At 50.2% G+C, this 15,995-nt stretch overlaps 2 protein-coding genes and 1 long non-coding RNA gene across 5 annotated transcripts in view; 2 read left to right on the top strand and 1 right to left on the bottom strand.

The window, feature by feature from the left end:
* The first annotated feature begins 6,448 nt into the window (after window positions 1-6,448).
* On the top strand, window positions 6,449-6,988 carry LOC138414903 (uncharacterized). Its single transcript, XR_011247016.1, has 2 exons — window positions 6,449-6,502; window positions 6,883-6,988. It is a non-coding gene; the product is annotated as an uncharacterized lncRNA (long non-coding RNA).
* A 190-nt stretch (window positions 6,989-7,178) lies between these two features.
* Window positions 7,179-14,969, bottom strand: ERAL1 (Era like 12S mitochondrial rRNA chaperone 1). 2 transcript variants are annotated; one of them, XM_069542716.1, is made up of 10 exons: window positions 11,117-14,969; window positions 9,864-9,991; window positions 9,669-9,746; window positions 9,202-9,248; window positions 8,989-9,050; window positions 8,706-8,818; window positions 8,370-8,618; window positions 8,093-8,242; window positions 7,903-7,983; window positions 7,179-7,796 (listed from the first exon to the last, which is right to left on the bottom strand). In XM_069542716.1, exons 1-10 carry the CDS (start codon window positions 11,511-11,513, stop codon window positions 7,674-7,676), a joined length of 1,428 nt encoding a protein of 475 aa, XP_069398817.1. In that variant the 5' UTR covers window positions 11,514-14,969; the 3' UTR covers window positions 7,179-7,673. The 2 variants fall into 2 exon arrangements, with proteins under 2 accessions (XP_069398817.1, XP_069398818.1); XM_069542717.1 differs by having other exon boundaries at window positions 7,179-7,793.
* FAM222B (family with sequence similarity 222 member B) overlaps window positions 14,827-15,995 on the top strand; it is a 59,314-nt gene continuing 58,145 nt past the window's right edge. The window contains exon 1 of one of the 2 annotated variants that reach the window (XM_069542711.1): window positions 14,827-15,727. The gene's annotated coding sequence lies outside the window, so the exon portion shown is untranslated. The remainder of the gene's footprint in view (window positions 15,728-15,995) is intronic. The other variant, XM_069542715.1, reaches the window with a different exon arrangement.

The following is a 15,995-nucleotide window of genomic DNA, read 5'->3' as shown; positions in this document are numbered from 1 at the left end:
GGAGGCATGGGCTAGGAAGTTTCTATTTCTGCCTCAATGTGAGCCTGAGCAGGTGTGAGCTCCCATGCATACCTGGCAGGTATGTGAGTGAGCACGCAGGCCTCAGCTAAACATGCCCCCCTGGGGAGGACAAGCAGGAAAAGCCATGCAAAGCCTGAAGGGAAGGAGACTGGCATTTGCTGATCTCCTGTTACCGATGAGGCAGGCTCCAGGTTACAAATTTTCATCTTTATGTCTCATTTCACCTGTACTACAGTCAGGAAAAAGATGGCATTTCTAAGCCTGTTTTCCCTGGTGGCTCAGACGGTAAAGCGTTCGTCTACAATGTGAGAGACCTGGGTTCGATCCCTGGGTTGGGAAGATTCCCTGGAGAAGGAAATGGAGACCCACTCCAGTACTCTTGCCTTGAAAATCCCATGGACGGAGGAGCTTGGTGCAGGCTGCCATCCATGGGATCGCAAAGAGTCAGGCATGACTGAGCGACTTCACTTTCTCTCTTTCTCTCTTTCTTTCTTTCTTACTAAGGAAGGCAAGTTTCCACGAGTTGGGCGGGGCCCAGGCCCACTTGGTAGGTTGCGAAGGAGCCTGGGCTCTGACGGATCCAATGCCATGCTTTGCCCTCTGGCTCTGCGTCAGTCCTGGGCTGGTGGTCAGGGAGGAAAGTTAAGACTTCTCAGGCACGACCCCTGAACAGTACAGGCTGAGGTTCTGGTTCAAGCGGCAGATGGCCTGGACTGTGAGTCCAGGGCAGTGAGCTCCATGCGAGGGCCCACTTCAGGAACCACAGGAGGTCAAAGAAAGGAGAGAGGAATGTTGGTGGGTTGGAGGTGACCAAGAGCAGGTGTGGAAGAGGCTAAACAAGGGGTGGGATGGGTGGGAGGATCTGAGGAAGCAGAAGCTGGGAGGGAATCCTGGCTTCATGGGGAGCTTCCCACACACTCTTTCACTGAGTCTTCCCAAGGTCGGCCCCAGTTTAGAGATGAGGAGGCTGAAGCTCATCCTGAGGGATGAAGTAAGCCATGTGCTTAGTAGGTAAATGGCAAAGCTCAGGTCTGATTCCACTGCATCTGAGACTCTGAAAGGCCCCACAGATGCACACACGAAATCAACCTCATTCATAGCAGCTTTGGGCCTGGAGTCAGGGATCTAGAATTTGGAGAGTGGGGTTGCTGTCCTGCCTGTTTTCCTAACTACTGTGTGACCCAGGGCCCTGAGTTTCCTCCTGGAGCTTCAGTTTCTCTGTTATAACATTGGCAGGCAGTCATCTTTTGGAGACTGATGGATGGTGGCAAAGCCCCCAGGGAAGCCATTGCTAGGACCCGCCACACCTGAGTTTGTTGCTCACCTCGTGTGCTTGCTCGTGGGGCCAACAGGCTTACAGTGTGTAAGGGAACGTGTTGAGAACATAAGCACACACTGCTCGTTGTCTGCAGGGCATCTCTTCAATGTCAGAGTTTCTCTGAGCACCTCTCAGGATAAGGCCCACGAAGGGTGCTGGGGCCACAGAGAAGAATCAGACAAGGTGCCCACTTGTAGAGTCGTTAGGGGGCAAATAAGGGATCAGACGAATTCTCACAGTGTGATGAGGAAAACAGAGCAGGTCCAGGCCTGGACACAGGGGCAGTCATCAGGGAGGGTTAGGAGAAGCTTCACAGGCCGGTCAAGATGAAACCAAGGCGGAATAAAAAGCAATCACCGGCAGTAATCTCCAACAAAGCCCCAGATCGCAAGCCCAACCCGGAAAGTAAGGATTTGCTCAGTTTTCTAGCTTTTCTTGTCACATCTGTGAAAATCCTAGAACCACACCAGGCTCTTGCTTTGGGCCTCCTGTTTCTAAAGCAATACAGGAGAGCCAGAATGTCCCAGAACTTCTCAAAGTCCTTGGTTCTAAGACGAGCTTTGATGCTAACTCTCTGTGCTGTGAAACATTGAATGACATATTTTGGCCTTCTTGTATCTTTGTACGAAACTGCCAATTTTACAAAACTTAGTAAAACAACCGAGAGGAAATTAAGAGTAATTTTACTAGCTGAGTCCATTTTTTAAAAATGTGCATCTCTGTGTGTTGTGTGTCTGTGCAGGCATCATACCTGTGTGCCATGTACGTCTGTGTGAGACTGTGTGTATGTCTGTGTCTGTGGGTACCGGCTCCTGCCTGCCTGTTTCTCATAGGGTTCTGGGTCCCCTGATGCTGTGAGGTGGAGGGGACCCTAAAGCTTTGGGTGATACCCGCCCCTCCTCTGGCCCTGAGTTTCCTCTTCTGTAGAAAAGAGAGACTTGAACCCATGATTTTGAAGCACTCTTACAGATCTGACCATCCTTAATTTCATCACTCAGCATATGCTGAGTTTCAGAACTTCATCTAAAGAAGGCCAAAACAAGAGTCAAAGGTTAAAAGCTGCAGTGGCGGGAATCGGAACCAGACTTTGGAAGGTCCCAGACCAGCCCACCTCGGTCTCGGGAGAGCCCTGAAGCAGCAGTCTGAAGCAAAAGCAGTTAACATACAAGCCTTGGCCTAAGGACCAGAAATGAATTCCCCAACCCTATGCTGGTTGCCAGGTGTTTCTGCGACCTGCAGAAAGGGAGAAGGACCCTGCTCTAACTCCCCTCAAGGCTGTATGGAGGCAGAGGGATGGAAAAGCAGCCATCCAGGAGACAGCCCTCAGAACAAAGTGTCCTCAGCTTCTACTGTGGCCCCTGCAAGCTCCTGATAAGAAGAAAGGCCCCCACCCCTGATAGCCCCGAGTCTGCTAATCAAACTACCCCACCCAGGCTCCGACTCTCCGTCAGCCCACACCCTGATGGCAGCACCCTCCACCCCAGCTCAGGGCCACAGTCACAAGGTCTCTGGATGGGGGAGATATCTCTCTCCACTACCTCCAGGATCCCTGAGTTCTGTCCATGCTCACCCTTGGACTTGGCCCCCAGGGTCTAAGTAGAAACCTAGGCAGTGAGTGGCCTGAATTTGGCCCAGTGCCTGAAGCCTTGACTCTGGGAGGGGAGCCTGGACTATCTTTAGGGTCACGGGACCAGGAAGTGAGGGTCCAGAAAGGCAGGAGTAGACAAGGGGAATTCCTTACTGGGTAAAGCACCTGGGTCTGTGAAGGCTTCTTACCCACACTTCTCACTTAATTCTTGCAACTTGGTAAGATGTATACGACCGACAAAGTTCAGAAATGTGGCACTTAGCCTGCAGTCCCACAGCAAGCGAGTGAAATGGGGATGGAGGGAAGAAAGCTGACAGGGGCTCATGGGTGCTGGGCTCCGATCTGGGTGTTTGACATGTTCAGTTCAGTCACTCAGTCATGTCTGACTCTTTGCAACCCCATGGACCGCAGCACGCCAGACTTCCCTGTCCATCACCAGCTCCCGGAGCTTACCAAACTCATGTCCATTGAGTCAGTGATGCCATCCAACCATCTCATCCTCTGTCATCCCCTTCTCCTCCCACCTTCAATCTTTCCCAGCATCAGGGGCTTTTCCAATGAGTCAGTTCTTCACATCAGTTGGCCAAAGGATTGGAGCTTCAGTGTCAGCATCGGTTCTTCCAGTGAATATTCAGGACTGATCTCCTTTAGGATGGACTGGTTGGATCTCCTTGCAGTCCAAGAGACTTATCTCAAGAGTCTTCTCTAACACCACAGTTCAAAAGCATCAATTCTTCTGTGTTTAGCTTTATGGTTCAACTCTCACATCCATCCATGACTACTGGAAAAACCATAGCTTTGACCAGACGGACTTTTGTTGGAAAAGTAATGTCTCTGCTTTTTAATATGCTGTCTAGTTTGGTCACAACTTTTCTTCCAAGGAGCAAGCATCTTTTAATTTCATGGCTGCAGTCACCATCTGCAGTGATTTGGGAGCCCCCCAAAATAAAGTCTGTCACTGTTTCCACTGTTTCCCAATCTATTTGCCATGAAGTGATGGGACCAGTTGCCATGATCTTAGTTTTCTCAATGTTGAGTTTTAAGCCAACTTTTTCACTCTCCTCTTTCACTTTCATCAAGAGGCTCTTTAGTTCCTTGCTTTCTGCCATAAAAGTGGTGTCATCTGTAAATCTGAGGTTATTGATATTTCTCCTAGCAATCTTGACTCCAGCTTGTGCTTCTTCCAGCCCAGTGTTTCTCATGATGTACTCTGCATATAAGTTAAATAAGCAGGTTGACAATATACAGCCTTGATATACTCCTTTCCCAATTTGGAACCAGTTGTTGTTCCATGTCCAGTCTGACATGAGTGCTCACTTAATCCTTGTAACCGCCACGTGAGCTCAGTGTGGAAAGCGCCTATCTCACATATGGGGAAAATGAAGAGAGGAACACTGGCTCCAAAGCCACAGAGCTGGAACAATGGGATCGGGGCTGTCACCTGAGGCCTGTTATCTCTAAACCTGGATGTCCTTAATGGCCTCTAGCTGCTTTCAAGAGTATTTGCTGAGTTTTCAGCTGTTCAATGACAGGACTCACCTGTGGTCTTCAGTGAGCCCCTGGGGGCAGGGCATGAGGTGGAAATTAACTTGTTTAAAGGCTTCCCTGGTGGTTCTGCAGTAAAGAATCCAGCTATAATGCAGGAGACTGGGGTTTGATCCCAGGATGGGGAAGATCTCCTGGAGAAGGAAATGGCAATCCACTACAGTATTGCCTGGAGAATTTCATGGACAGAGGAGCCTGGAGGGCTACAGTCCATGAGGTCAAAAAGAATTGGACACGACTTAGCAACTAAACAACAACAAAGTCCCTGTGGGCCAGGACTAGCACAGTGCTAAGTGCTTGACCAGCAGCTCATCACTTAGCTTTCACGACTCTGCAAACTGGGGACTGCTATTATTCCCTTTTACAAAAGGGAATGGGGACTGTCCAAGAAAATGACTTGCCTGAGACAGCCACAGCTTTGTCTGTCTGCCTCCTTAGGTCGAAGTCTCTCCCCGCCCCCACATAACATCAGTCATTCGACAGGAACGTTTATTTAGTCACTGCTCTGTGGCAGAGGGTCTTCCCTGGTGGCTCATACAGTAGAGAATCCACTTGCAATGCGGGAGACCCGGGTTCGATCGCTGGGTTGGGAAGATGCATTGAGGAGGGAATGGCAACCCACTCCAGTAATCTTGCCTGGAGAATCCTATGGACAGAGGAGCCTGGCGGGCTACAGACTGCCCATGGGGTCCTCTGTCCATGGGGTCGTAAAGAGTCAGACACGACCGGAGCAACATATACCACACAAATAGGTGAGCCCGCAACAGGGGAATTTAGCCAGGGAAGACTTTCCTGCAGAGATAACACTTCAAGATCTAAAGACAGAACAGGAGTTAAGGAGGCAAGAAAGGAGGGAAGATTGTGCCAAATAGGGAAGAGCATGTGCCAAGGTTCTGCGACAGGAGGTAAAACACCTCCAAGAAACCAAAAGAAGGTTGAGTCTCTCCCTCTCGTTCCCCATCGTGGCCTCATCTGCCCCCGCAGAGGGGTGTAACTGCCTCCCAGCACACATACCAGATGGTCTAGGAGGGAGGAAGGAGAGGAAGCAGAGAGGCCCATGTGTTCCCCAGAATGGGAGTCCAAGTTACAGAGGCCCCGCTTTGAGAAGTTGCTACCCCAAGAGTCTCACCTTCCCCAGAGGCAGAGAACCAATACGGCCAGGCTCTCACCCTAGGGGCCATGAGATTTGAAGAACAGGCCCCTACCCATTCCTAGGCTGGCTCCCACATGAACTTGGGATTCAATTGCCCTCACATCTCCCAGCAGAGGAACTTCCACTTACAGGACCTTGACATGGCAGAGGTTGGCAAGGGCTCTGGCCTTCTTAGGTTCAGCAGAAACATAGAAGGGGCCTGGGGACTGGAATTTAGGTCAGAGCTTGCCCCCAAATCCAACTGTCAGGACTCCCCCTGCCTTACAGAGATTCAAACTAACATGCATGCTTAGGTGCTTCAGTTGTGTCCAATTCTTTGTGATCCCACGGACTATAGCCTGCCAGGCTCCTCTGTCCATGAAATTCTCCAGGCAAGAATACTGGAGTGGGTTGCCATTCCCTTCTCCAGGAGATCTTCCCAACCCAGGGATTGAACCCATGTCTCTTAAGTCTTCTGCATTGCCAGGAGGATTCTTTACATTCCTAACACTGGAACCCACCCCCACTATCTTCCCAGGGCTCTGATCAGTCATTAAGCCCTAAAGGATGGCTGGGGTGAGGTTTTTTTTTTCTCCTCCCAGCAGATGGGTGACCAGTTTCATGGGGATGAGAGTGGAGGGTGGCTCCTAAGCTTAACAAACTCCATAAAAGAGTATGTGACAAAGGGCCTAATGGGAAGAAAGGCCGATGATCCTCAGTCCAAGGAGACTAGCAAGGAAAGGGTTAAGAGATAGAGCCTTACAGAGCCCGGGGAAAGGTACCCCACCCAAGGGGAGGGGCCAGCGGGTGCATTAAAAAGGGAGCAGCTAGTGTGGAGAGGCAGGGACAGGGCCTCCCTACTTCTAAAGGCCTCCTTGGTCTGCAGTTTCAGCTCCAGGTAAGTGTTCCTCCTCTGGCTCTGTCTGCTTGTGGGTCTGATCAGAGGGAATCTTCGGCTTCATTGTGATCTTTGGCTTGTTTCACACCAGCGCTGGGTCCCTAAGTTCTCAACAGACCCTAGCTCTGAAAGGCTCTTTGGATCAGTCCCCTTCAGGGTGTCCTTGATCAGAGTCGAGATGTCTCCCAGGGAGTGGGGAGCTCTGTGTCCAGCCTGGCCCTGTCCTGCTCCGCCCCTATGCCTGGCTTTCTCTGCCCCCGTGCTCTCTGAGTCATGCTCCCTGCGCCTCCCGCAGGGCCCTGACTGGGATATCATCATATACTGTAAGTTTGTGATGAGATACTACAGTATAGATGATGTACTCGTCCGGGTGCTCCCAGCTCTGGAGCCAGCGGAGGAGGCCAGGGCTTGCTGGAAGCCCACCACGCTCACTGCTCTGCCTGTCACAGCCTGCCGACCACCAGGGCACTTGGGGTGGCGAGGAAACCGTTACCATTACTGAGTTTAGTAATGGTAACGGTTCTCTTGCTGCACCCAGAAAATGTGCCAAGAAGACTTCTCGGATCCCTGGAGCAGACTACCAAAGGGAGGGAGGCTCCAGCTCAGACCACGGGGTGGGGGTGAGGGAATGGGAGAGTTTTCTCTTTCCTGTTCTAAATAAAGATGAGAACCAGAATGTTTGTCTTTGAACTTTATTCACATTTGAGACTGGAGACGGGGTGGCATGGGAGGGATCAAGGATTTGAGGAGTAGATGGGGGGCACTACCTCACTTAGGACACATGGGTCCTTACACAGCTGCCAGGTGGACGAACTGAGCGGAGAGGGAAAAGGTCTCTTCTTGGCTGAAAACTGGCAACGCAGAGACTCTGGGCCCTGGGGAAGCCAGTGGGAAGCAGTGCTCTGCACCAAAGGGCCAGCTTCTAAGACCCAAGTAGCTATAGCCCCAAGCAGAGGAACCACCTGGGAACCCAGCTAAGGCAGGCTGAAGGAGGAAGGCTCCAGCAGGAAGCCATGACACGGTAGATGTGGTGCAGACTCGGCCAGGCCAGTCAGCAGTCAGTCAGCCTATGGGTGTCCAAGCCTGGCCCCAGGCCTTGCAGGCAGTTCTGGTTAGCGGCTCCCGCCAGCAGCTTGGGCGGGGATGCCGTGGAAAAGACAGCGGAGGGTGGTCACTTGAGGAGTTTCACAGACAGGCGGAGCTGAACTTCACAGAGGAAGATGTTCATGAGGTCGCGACCCACCTCCTGTGCGATCCGAGCAATCAGGTACCCCTTCGGACCGATCAGGATCTTCTGAGGGTGGGGTAAAAAAGAGGGCCATGAGCTGGCTACCAGGCAGTTGGGAAGAACCCCTGCTTAACAGAGTCCTGGCCCCTCCTCCAAGCCCAGCCCTGCTCACCATGTGTGATTCTTTGGGCACCAGAAGCTTCTGCTCGATCACCAGCTCCCCGCCTGGCCCTTCATCCCAGACCACCGTTTTCTGCACAGGGAGACATCGTGACTGGCCAGGCAGGTCCCCTAGCCCTGCTCTTGGGGACCTAGCTGCCCTGCTCCAGGTGGAGCCCCCGGACCTCTCACTGTGCCCACACCTGCTGTACGTTGTAGGGCACCTCCTCGGGCAGGTACTCCAAGAGCTTCTCTCGGATCATGTTGGCACAGATCTCCTCAGGCATCTGGCTGGTGAGGACCTCACTGTGGAACTCCCAGGGACCTGGCCGGGCCTGTGCCAGGAGGTATTGCTATGGGCAGAGAGGGAAGAGGTCAGTATATCAGTCCCAAGCGGGACTTCCCTCTCACTCTTACTTCCAGGGGGAACTCTTGAGGCTTGTCTTCACCTGGTGGATACCAAGAGCCAGGCTAACTGACCTTCAGTGTTTTTACGTCCTCCTGGCTTAGGGCTGACAACATGAAGATCTCCTGGAAGTGAGGCCAGCCCATCTGCTGAGGGTCTCTCACAGGCTGTGGGTTTGGGCCCTGAGCTGCTGGGCTAGGGCAGTGAGTGCCTGGCTGTGAGCGCAAAGCCTGCCTCGTTTTAAGCTTCTTGCCGTTGACTACACCTTCAGTGAGGGCGGCTGTGAGCTCTAGGAGAACGGACTTCTGCTTCAGGCAATCAACCTGGGGGTGGGCGATGGGCAGAAGACTGTGGTCAGTGAAGGTCAGTCTCCCTGAAGGAGACCCCTTCCTCAGGTAGGTGGGGCTCACCTTGTTCATAACAAGGATGCTGGGGACTTGGGAAAACTGGGTCAAGCACTGGAGCAGCTGGGGACTGAGTTGGTTCCGAGTCCACTTGTCCGAGACATCCACAAGTACCACAACTGGAAGCCGGCAGTGTATGGAGGAGGACAAGGTTATGATCACTCTTTCCCCCACCCCCCAAAAAAACTTCCAGGGTATGGGATCTGGCCAACCCCTAACCCCCAAACTACTAGGAATGACAGGCCATGACCATGTACACTGGGCCTCAGATTCCTAGCCTGAGCCTAACCTAGGTCAGCAGATTCCATGCTCTTCCACGGATCTTCCAACAAAGAGAGCTCCAGATGGTGCCTAAGGGACAGACAGGAAGGGTCTGGTGAGTGATGCATTCCTGAGGAGGGGTAGGGTGTGACAGGGGGTTTTCCAGCCCCTAGGATGGAATCTCCTCACTCTCTCTTCAACACCTTTCCCCTCAATGACTCCCTGTTCCCTCAGCTGTTACCTTTTCTGTTTAGCACGGCTGATGAGGCCAGGTGTGTCAAGCAGGATCTAAAATCAGGAAAGAGATGCCCAGGTCCCCAACCCCAGAAGGAAAGATTATGACTGGGGAGTGAAAAGCCACCCACCCACCCTTGATGTCAGGAGCCTGCCCCCACTTCTTGGCTGAGCTGACTTTAGACTTTTATCCTCCAGCTGTTTTACTTCTGTCAATACACAGGATCCAGGAGGAGGAGGACAACTGTGAATATATGGAATATTAGAAGCAGTAAAGAGGCAATGAGACCTCTGTGACTAGATACCAGAGGGGTAAGGCAAGAGAGAGAACTGCTCCAGGTCTAAAGGAAGAAGCACCCCCTTCCCTAAGAATAGTGAATCTAAACATCATTTTCGAAGGGTCCAATCGTTAAAGGAGACTGTCTTAGCTTCACCCTCTGTCCTGTTTGCTGGACATCCATTGCAAGTACCCACCACCTGGGTCTCTTTCTCTGTGATGACCCCCAGAGCTTGACTGCGAGTGGTGTGCACTTTCCTGGAGACAGGGAACACCTGCCAGGAAGAAAGAAATCCCAAGTGAGGTCCTGGATCCCTCTGGAACAATCCAGAAGGCACAGTAAGAAGTGAAAAATGAAAAGGGGAGGGGGAAGGGTCAAGGATGCCGCGTACTTTTCGGCCCAGCAGCTGGTTGGAGAGTGTAGACTTCCCTGCGTTTGGGGCACCCAGGAGGACCACTCGTAGGACTCGGGGGTTCTCAGGCATGTCGGGGTGATGGACCAAGAGGAGATCTTGCTCATCTGCATGAGGAGACAGGAGGAGAGTGAGAGGCAGTGCAGTCTGGATCCCCCATCAGGTACATAGTCCTACCTGTCCACAAAAAGAGTATGGATAAGAGATTAGTGCACCAGGTTGAAGTCGGGACCTGGCTTTGAGATTTTGTTTGACCATTAGTTTGTTTATACGCCTTTATCAAATTTTCTCGTTTTGTCATAGGTAAAACAGAAATGGTATCAATGGTACTTAATTACTGTATAACCTTTTGACAACTGACAGTTGTGTAAAACATCTCAGTACAACGCCTGGCACTCAGTAACCTTGTGGAATCATATTGTGTAGTTGTGCCCAGTAAATGTATTCACATGTGTGAAAGTATCACCATACCACATAAAGCCAGAAATTCCCTCAGCTGTCTCACCCTACTAAGGGTACTATGAAGGCTCTGCAAGACTTTCGGTATTCGCTCCTATGACACTGTATCGCAATGACCAGTTTTTGTGTTCAGCCTCTAGTCTATGCTACTTGAAGAATACAGAGTGCTATTTATAGTTGACCCTTAATCAACATGGGTTTGAACTGGGCTGGTCCACTTACACACAGGATTCCGTCCTCCCCTCACTCCCCATTAAATGTTGGTTTCTGTACTCGGTTGAATCCTTGGATCTGGAATTGTGGGTATGTAAGGAACTGCATATATGGAGGGCCAATAATGTTATACAAGGACTGTCGATTGCGCGGGTTCAGCATTTTTAATATCTCTGCCCTCAGTTGTTCAAGAACCAACTGTAACTCCGTGTCTTGATAAGTAGATGGGGCACTTTGGGGTCGAGTTTGCGCCCCATGTTGGGAGAGAGAGCCACAACTCTACCAAGCCTGTGGCCCTTCAATTTCCTGCTCTTTGTGGGCGTCGCTGGTTGGGACTAGGTCAGTTCCTTCTAGCCCTAAAACTCTTATAACCTAGTTTCTCTTTCCTGTGAGATCCTTCACTGCTCGCCTCTGTCTCTCGGGTCCTCAAGATCGTCTTCTACAATACAGAGCCAAAGATGATAGCCCTAGAGACTGAGGGGTTTCCCTAACACGGGACTTGCAGTGTTACAGCCGTAAAGTCGTAACAGTCGCGGACAAATTTAATCTGCATTCTTTACCTCTGTGTACGGACACGGCGGGGACGCGAAAAGGCAAAGAGTTGTCTGGCTGAGAGAGTCCGAGGAAGCAATCCAGGGCTGAGTTCTGGCCATTAGGGCGTGAAGCCGAAGCCAGGCGGGGACCAGAGAAGGTCGGGCCCGCTACACAGGAAACGCACCTCCGCTGACAACCCAAGAGAGAGGGGAGCCGGGTCATCCAATCCCTCGCGGCATCAGGACCTGGCTGCCAGAGCCCCGACACGGTTCGAAAGAGCACAGCCCCGCGCCAGCTGGAGGCAGCCATGGCAGACGCAAGGCACTCCGGGAACCCTGGGAACGCACCTACGATTGGACAGAGCGGCGGAGAGTCGAGCGAGCGGGAGAGAGCTAGATCGGCCCAAACAGAGCGGAGGAGCATGGGACGTTGGAGGTGGGCTGGGGTTGGATCCTCTCTCGAGACTGCCCGAGGCAAAGAAAAGGGGGAAAAGTGTATTCAGAGTTTGTGTGAGCTTCACAATCGTTTTGGACTCCGATACGCATCGTGTTTTATTCTTCTCCTGCCAAAGTTTTGTCAAAGGCCTTTCTAGCCCTGCCTCATGAAAGACTACATCTCCCACGAGGCCGAGCGGCAAAATCTTTCTCTTAACGTCCGACTTCTGTCAGCAGGAGAAACTCGCGCAGCGTAGGAGTAATGATCCGGAGGCGTGGGACCTTGTACCGCTCCCACTGAGGTTCTTTTTATGAGGCAATGGCAATGGCAACCCACTCCACTATTCTTGCTTGGAAAATCCCATAGACGGAGGAGCCTGGTAGGCTGCAGTCCATGGGGTTGCTAAGAGTCGGGCACGACTGAGCGACTTTCACTTTCATGCATTGGAGAAGGAAATGGCAACCCGCTCCAGTGTTTTTGCCGGAGAATCCCAGGGACAGAGGAGCTTGGTGGGCTGCCGTCTATGGGGTCCCACAAAGTCGGACACGACTGAAGCGACTTAGCAGCAGCAGCTTAGCAGCCAGCCTGAGGCATGCACGACCCCCACCCAGCGGCCCTCTGGTTTGGCCTAGCTTCGGCAGCGGCCTCTGGCAATCTGTGCCTTAGCTTTATGGGAGCCTCCTGTAAGGAGTGGTCCGTGGGTCTGTGATCCCGATGAGCAGCAAACCCGGATTTCCCTCCTATAAACCTCGGCTAACTACCTCCTCTCTGAGGCCATCCTTTCTGGAGAAAACCAGAGAGTCTGCAAAAGCAGAAGAAGCTGCTTAGTCACCTAGGATCTCTGGGATTGTCTTAGCTGCCTGAGGATCCTGATATACCTTGGCTGATTTGTGGCCCTAAGCCCTCTCTTCATCCTTTGATGCCGCAGTCAGACTTTTGGAATTGACAGAGAAATGTCGCAAGGATTGAAGGTGTTGAGGATACAACAAAGAACAAAATGGACAAAAATCTCCAGCACGGGACTTGTATTCTGGGGGCTTCGTGTGTGTGTGTGTGTGTGTGTGTGTGTGTGTGTGTGTGTGTGTATGAGAGAGAGAGGGAGAGGGAGAGGGAGAGAGATACCCAACCTGTGACCTCACAGGGCCAGTTTCAGCAGGATGGTTTGTGTGAAAGCCTAAAGGGAGTGGATTTAAGAGAGAGTGAGGGGAGAGGAATTGAGGGTAGCCAGACCTTCCCAGGTGGTGCTAGTAGTAAAGAACTTGCCTGCCAGTGCAGAAGACATAGGAGACTTGGGTTCAATCCCTGGGTCAGGAAGATCCCCAGGCAGAGGGCATGGTAACCTACCCCAGTATTCTTGCCTGGAGAATCCCATGAACAAAGGAGCCTGGCAGGCTACAGTCCATGGGGTCGCAAAGAGTCGGACACGACTGAAGCGATTTAGCACAGGGGAAACTTCCCAGAGGAGCAGAGCAAGAGAGAGTGGTAATAGAAGAGAGGGAAAGAGGAGTGGAGTTAAGAGAGGAGTTACTTTTTTTTTTTTTAAAGATGGGTGGTTTTTGTTTGCTTATGGTAGCGACCTAATAAAGAGGAAGAAATTGATGGTAAAGGACAGAAAGGGGAGAATTGTTGGAGGATGGTAAGAACCAACTGGCCAGACTGCTGTTGTGGGAATGAAGGCTGAGTGTTCGATAAGCTCTAAGTGACACAGACTGACAGAGCCTTGGGCACCCAAATGCACTGATAATTTGCAAATGGTGTCAGGCTCCAGCTTTCAGGCTGCCTTCTCTGTTTGTAGAAGAAATGGACTTTTTGGAACATGATATTCCGGATGTTCTTTGGGCATATGGGTGTCCAAAAAACAAGATGCTACTAAATACGAGACAGCCAACAATCAGAAAAATAGAAATAGTCTTTCATAACAGTTAGGTGAAATACCATTTCAACTGCAATTAAAATGAAGGGGAATTTCAGGTTAAACAGTAGTTGGAGAACTTAGCTACATAAATATAAAATTACCCAAGGAACACATACTAAGTACCACAGTGATGGCAACAGATAACACTGGAAGAATCTCAGGAATAACATAAAAAATTAGGGGAAATGAGTTAAAAAAAAAAAAACAACAAACACCTTCCTTGACCCTTCAAGTCCTTTTCTAATAGGTGTCATTTTATCCTTCTCACTAAAATAGTGCAGTGAAGATGGTGGAGAGAAGCAGATGGATTCCAGAGATCTAAGGAGATAGAATTTGAAGGAGATGGAGCTTAAAACCTTTTAAGGGACTCCAGTTACAGCTAGATAAGTCCAAATCCTTGCATGCATCTAGCTCTGCTTACTTCTACTCCCAAGGCATCAGGCAAACTAGCTTTCTTTCCATCTCTTGATTATACCAAGCTCATTTCTGACTCAGGACCTTTATACCTGCTGCTGGCTTCTGCTTCCCATTCAGGTCTCAGCTAAAATGTCACTTTCTGACAGGCTTTTCTTCACAGCATTTACCACTCCTGCAATGGTTCTGTTACAGTGTCTGGAATGCTATAAGAGACTGCTCAGGGTTCTTCAGGGTCTTACCTATCTCCTGATGGCCCCAATCTAACCAAGTAACTTCCTTGCTTCAGTGCCTTCATGATTAAGTGTAAACCAGTTAATGTGGCTCCAGCTTACATTGCCAGGCTCATCTCTTTTACTCTTCTTTTTGAGCTCGACTGAATTTTTTTAGTTGCCCAATTGCATGGTATTCTCTCTCACTTCCAGGTCTTTCCATAGGCTGTTCCTTCCATGATAGGTTACATTTTCTTATAGGATCCTTTATCCTCCTATGACAAAGCAGTTAATACACTGATTGAGCACACAGATAATTGAGCCAGACAGCCTGGCTCTGGTTCTCAGCCCCATTATTTACTGTGTGGCCCAGGGCAAGTAACTTCTCTTTACTGCAGTTTCCTCATCTATAAAACAGGCATAATGATTACTGTTATGTTATAAAAGAGGCTTGTTACAGTTAAGAGTACTTATATGTGTAAAGTTTTTCTGGTGCCTCAGACGGTAAAGAATCTGCCTGCAATGCAAACCACCCGAGTTTGATCCCTAGGTCAGGAAGAGCTCCTGGAGGAGGGAATGGCTACCCACTCCAATATTCTTGCCTGAAGAATTCCATGGACAGAGGAGCCTGACGGGCTATACAGTCCACGGGGTCACAAAGAGTCAGACACGACTGAGCAACTTTCACACACACAAAGTGTTTACTTAGAACAGTGCTAGGCACATTGTAAATTCTGTGTGCCTGCTCCTATTATTGTATGTCCTCTACTAGACTATAAGTTCTACGAGAACAAAGAATATATATAATTTATGTGTGTGTATGTATATATATATGTCACTACTGTGTCTCCTGCACCTAGAACAGTGTCTAGCACATTGTTCAGTGAGTGAATAAATTATCTTTCTTTGGATTGGTGCTCCCTTGGTGGTGTCAACACAGTTGCAGCACTATCAGATATTATTATACATCTTCTTATATCCAGTGTTAGTGGGAAAGGGCAACAGACTTTCCCAGAAGGAACTCTGTGCATTTTTGACTCTGACTGGGTTACATGCCCATCCATAAAACCACCATTCTAACTTAAGGAATGTTATGAGCAGAATGACTTGGGATTGAGTTTATGTGCTCATCCACATGGTCTGAAAATGGAGTAGGGGTGATTCTTTGAATGATTATCATGAGATATAGTGAGTGAATGCTTGGCAGACAAAAACCAAATCACAATTCTGCCCTGGGTAAGAAATTTAAATAGGGAAATTGTTCCAGAGATCCTTACAGTTCAAATATAAGAAAATATGTCACCTCCATATAGATTGCAGCAGGCCTTCCCTGGTACTGCGTGTGGTGGGGGAGTTAAGGCACAGTTCCCAGAAGTTTCAGGGTAAGCTATGGCTTTCTTTTTAGTCATCCATTCATCGGGACACAGTGTCAATATTGATTCTTCTTCCTTTCTGGCTCTGCAATTCCCCTCTGGTGCCAAATGTGCTCTCATTCCAAAGGCTAATACTTTTGCAAGTAATAACTCTTGGTCTCTATCCCTCCAGACTCTGAACTGCAGAGAGGAGACCGGGCTAGAGGAGGAAGAGTCATGGTGATGAGGCGAGTTTAGTCCTGTGTCTCCTCTTCCCTCTGACTGCAGTGCATTGGCTGCAGCTTTCAGGTTTGTACTGTTGAGGGGAATTCCCTGGATGCCCAGGGGTTAGGACTTCCCAATTTCACTGCCCAGGATCCAGGTGCCATCCCTGGTTGGGGAAGTAAGATCCCACAAGCCATAAGATATGGCAAAAAAAAAAAAAAGTTTGCATTGTTGAATTCCTGGGACTGAACTGAGCGTAGTCTCTTGTTGGGTTATGCTAAGGCACGGGTCTAGGTGGTGGTCTAGGGGCTGACAGCTGGTTTTCCTTGGGCTAAAGGCCTAGTTTTTACCA

This window comes from Ovis canadensis, chromosome 11, assembly GCF_042477335.2.
Source record: "Ovis canadensis isolate MfBH-ARS-UI-01 breed Bighorn chromosome 11, ARS-UI_OviCan_v2, whole genome shotgun sequence".
In the NCBI taxonomy this organism is placed as follows: domain Eukaryota; kingdom Metazoa; phylum Chordata; class Mammalia; order Artiodactyla; family Bovidae; genus Ovis; species Ovis canadensis.
The sequence above is the reverse complement of the archived record's forward strand: the minus strand, read 5'-3'. Positions and strand labels throughout refer to the sequence as shown.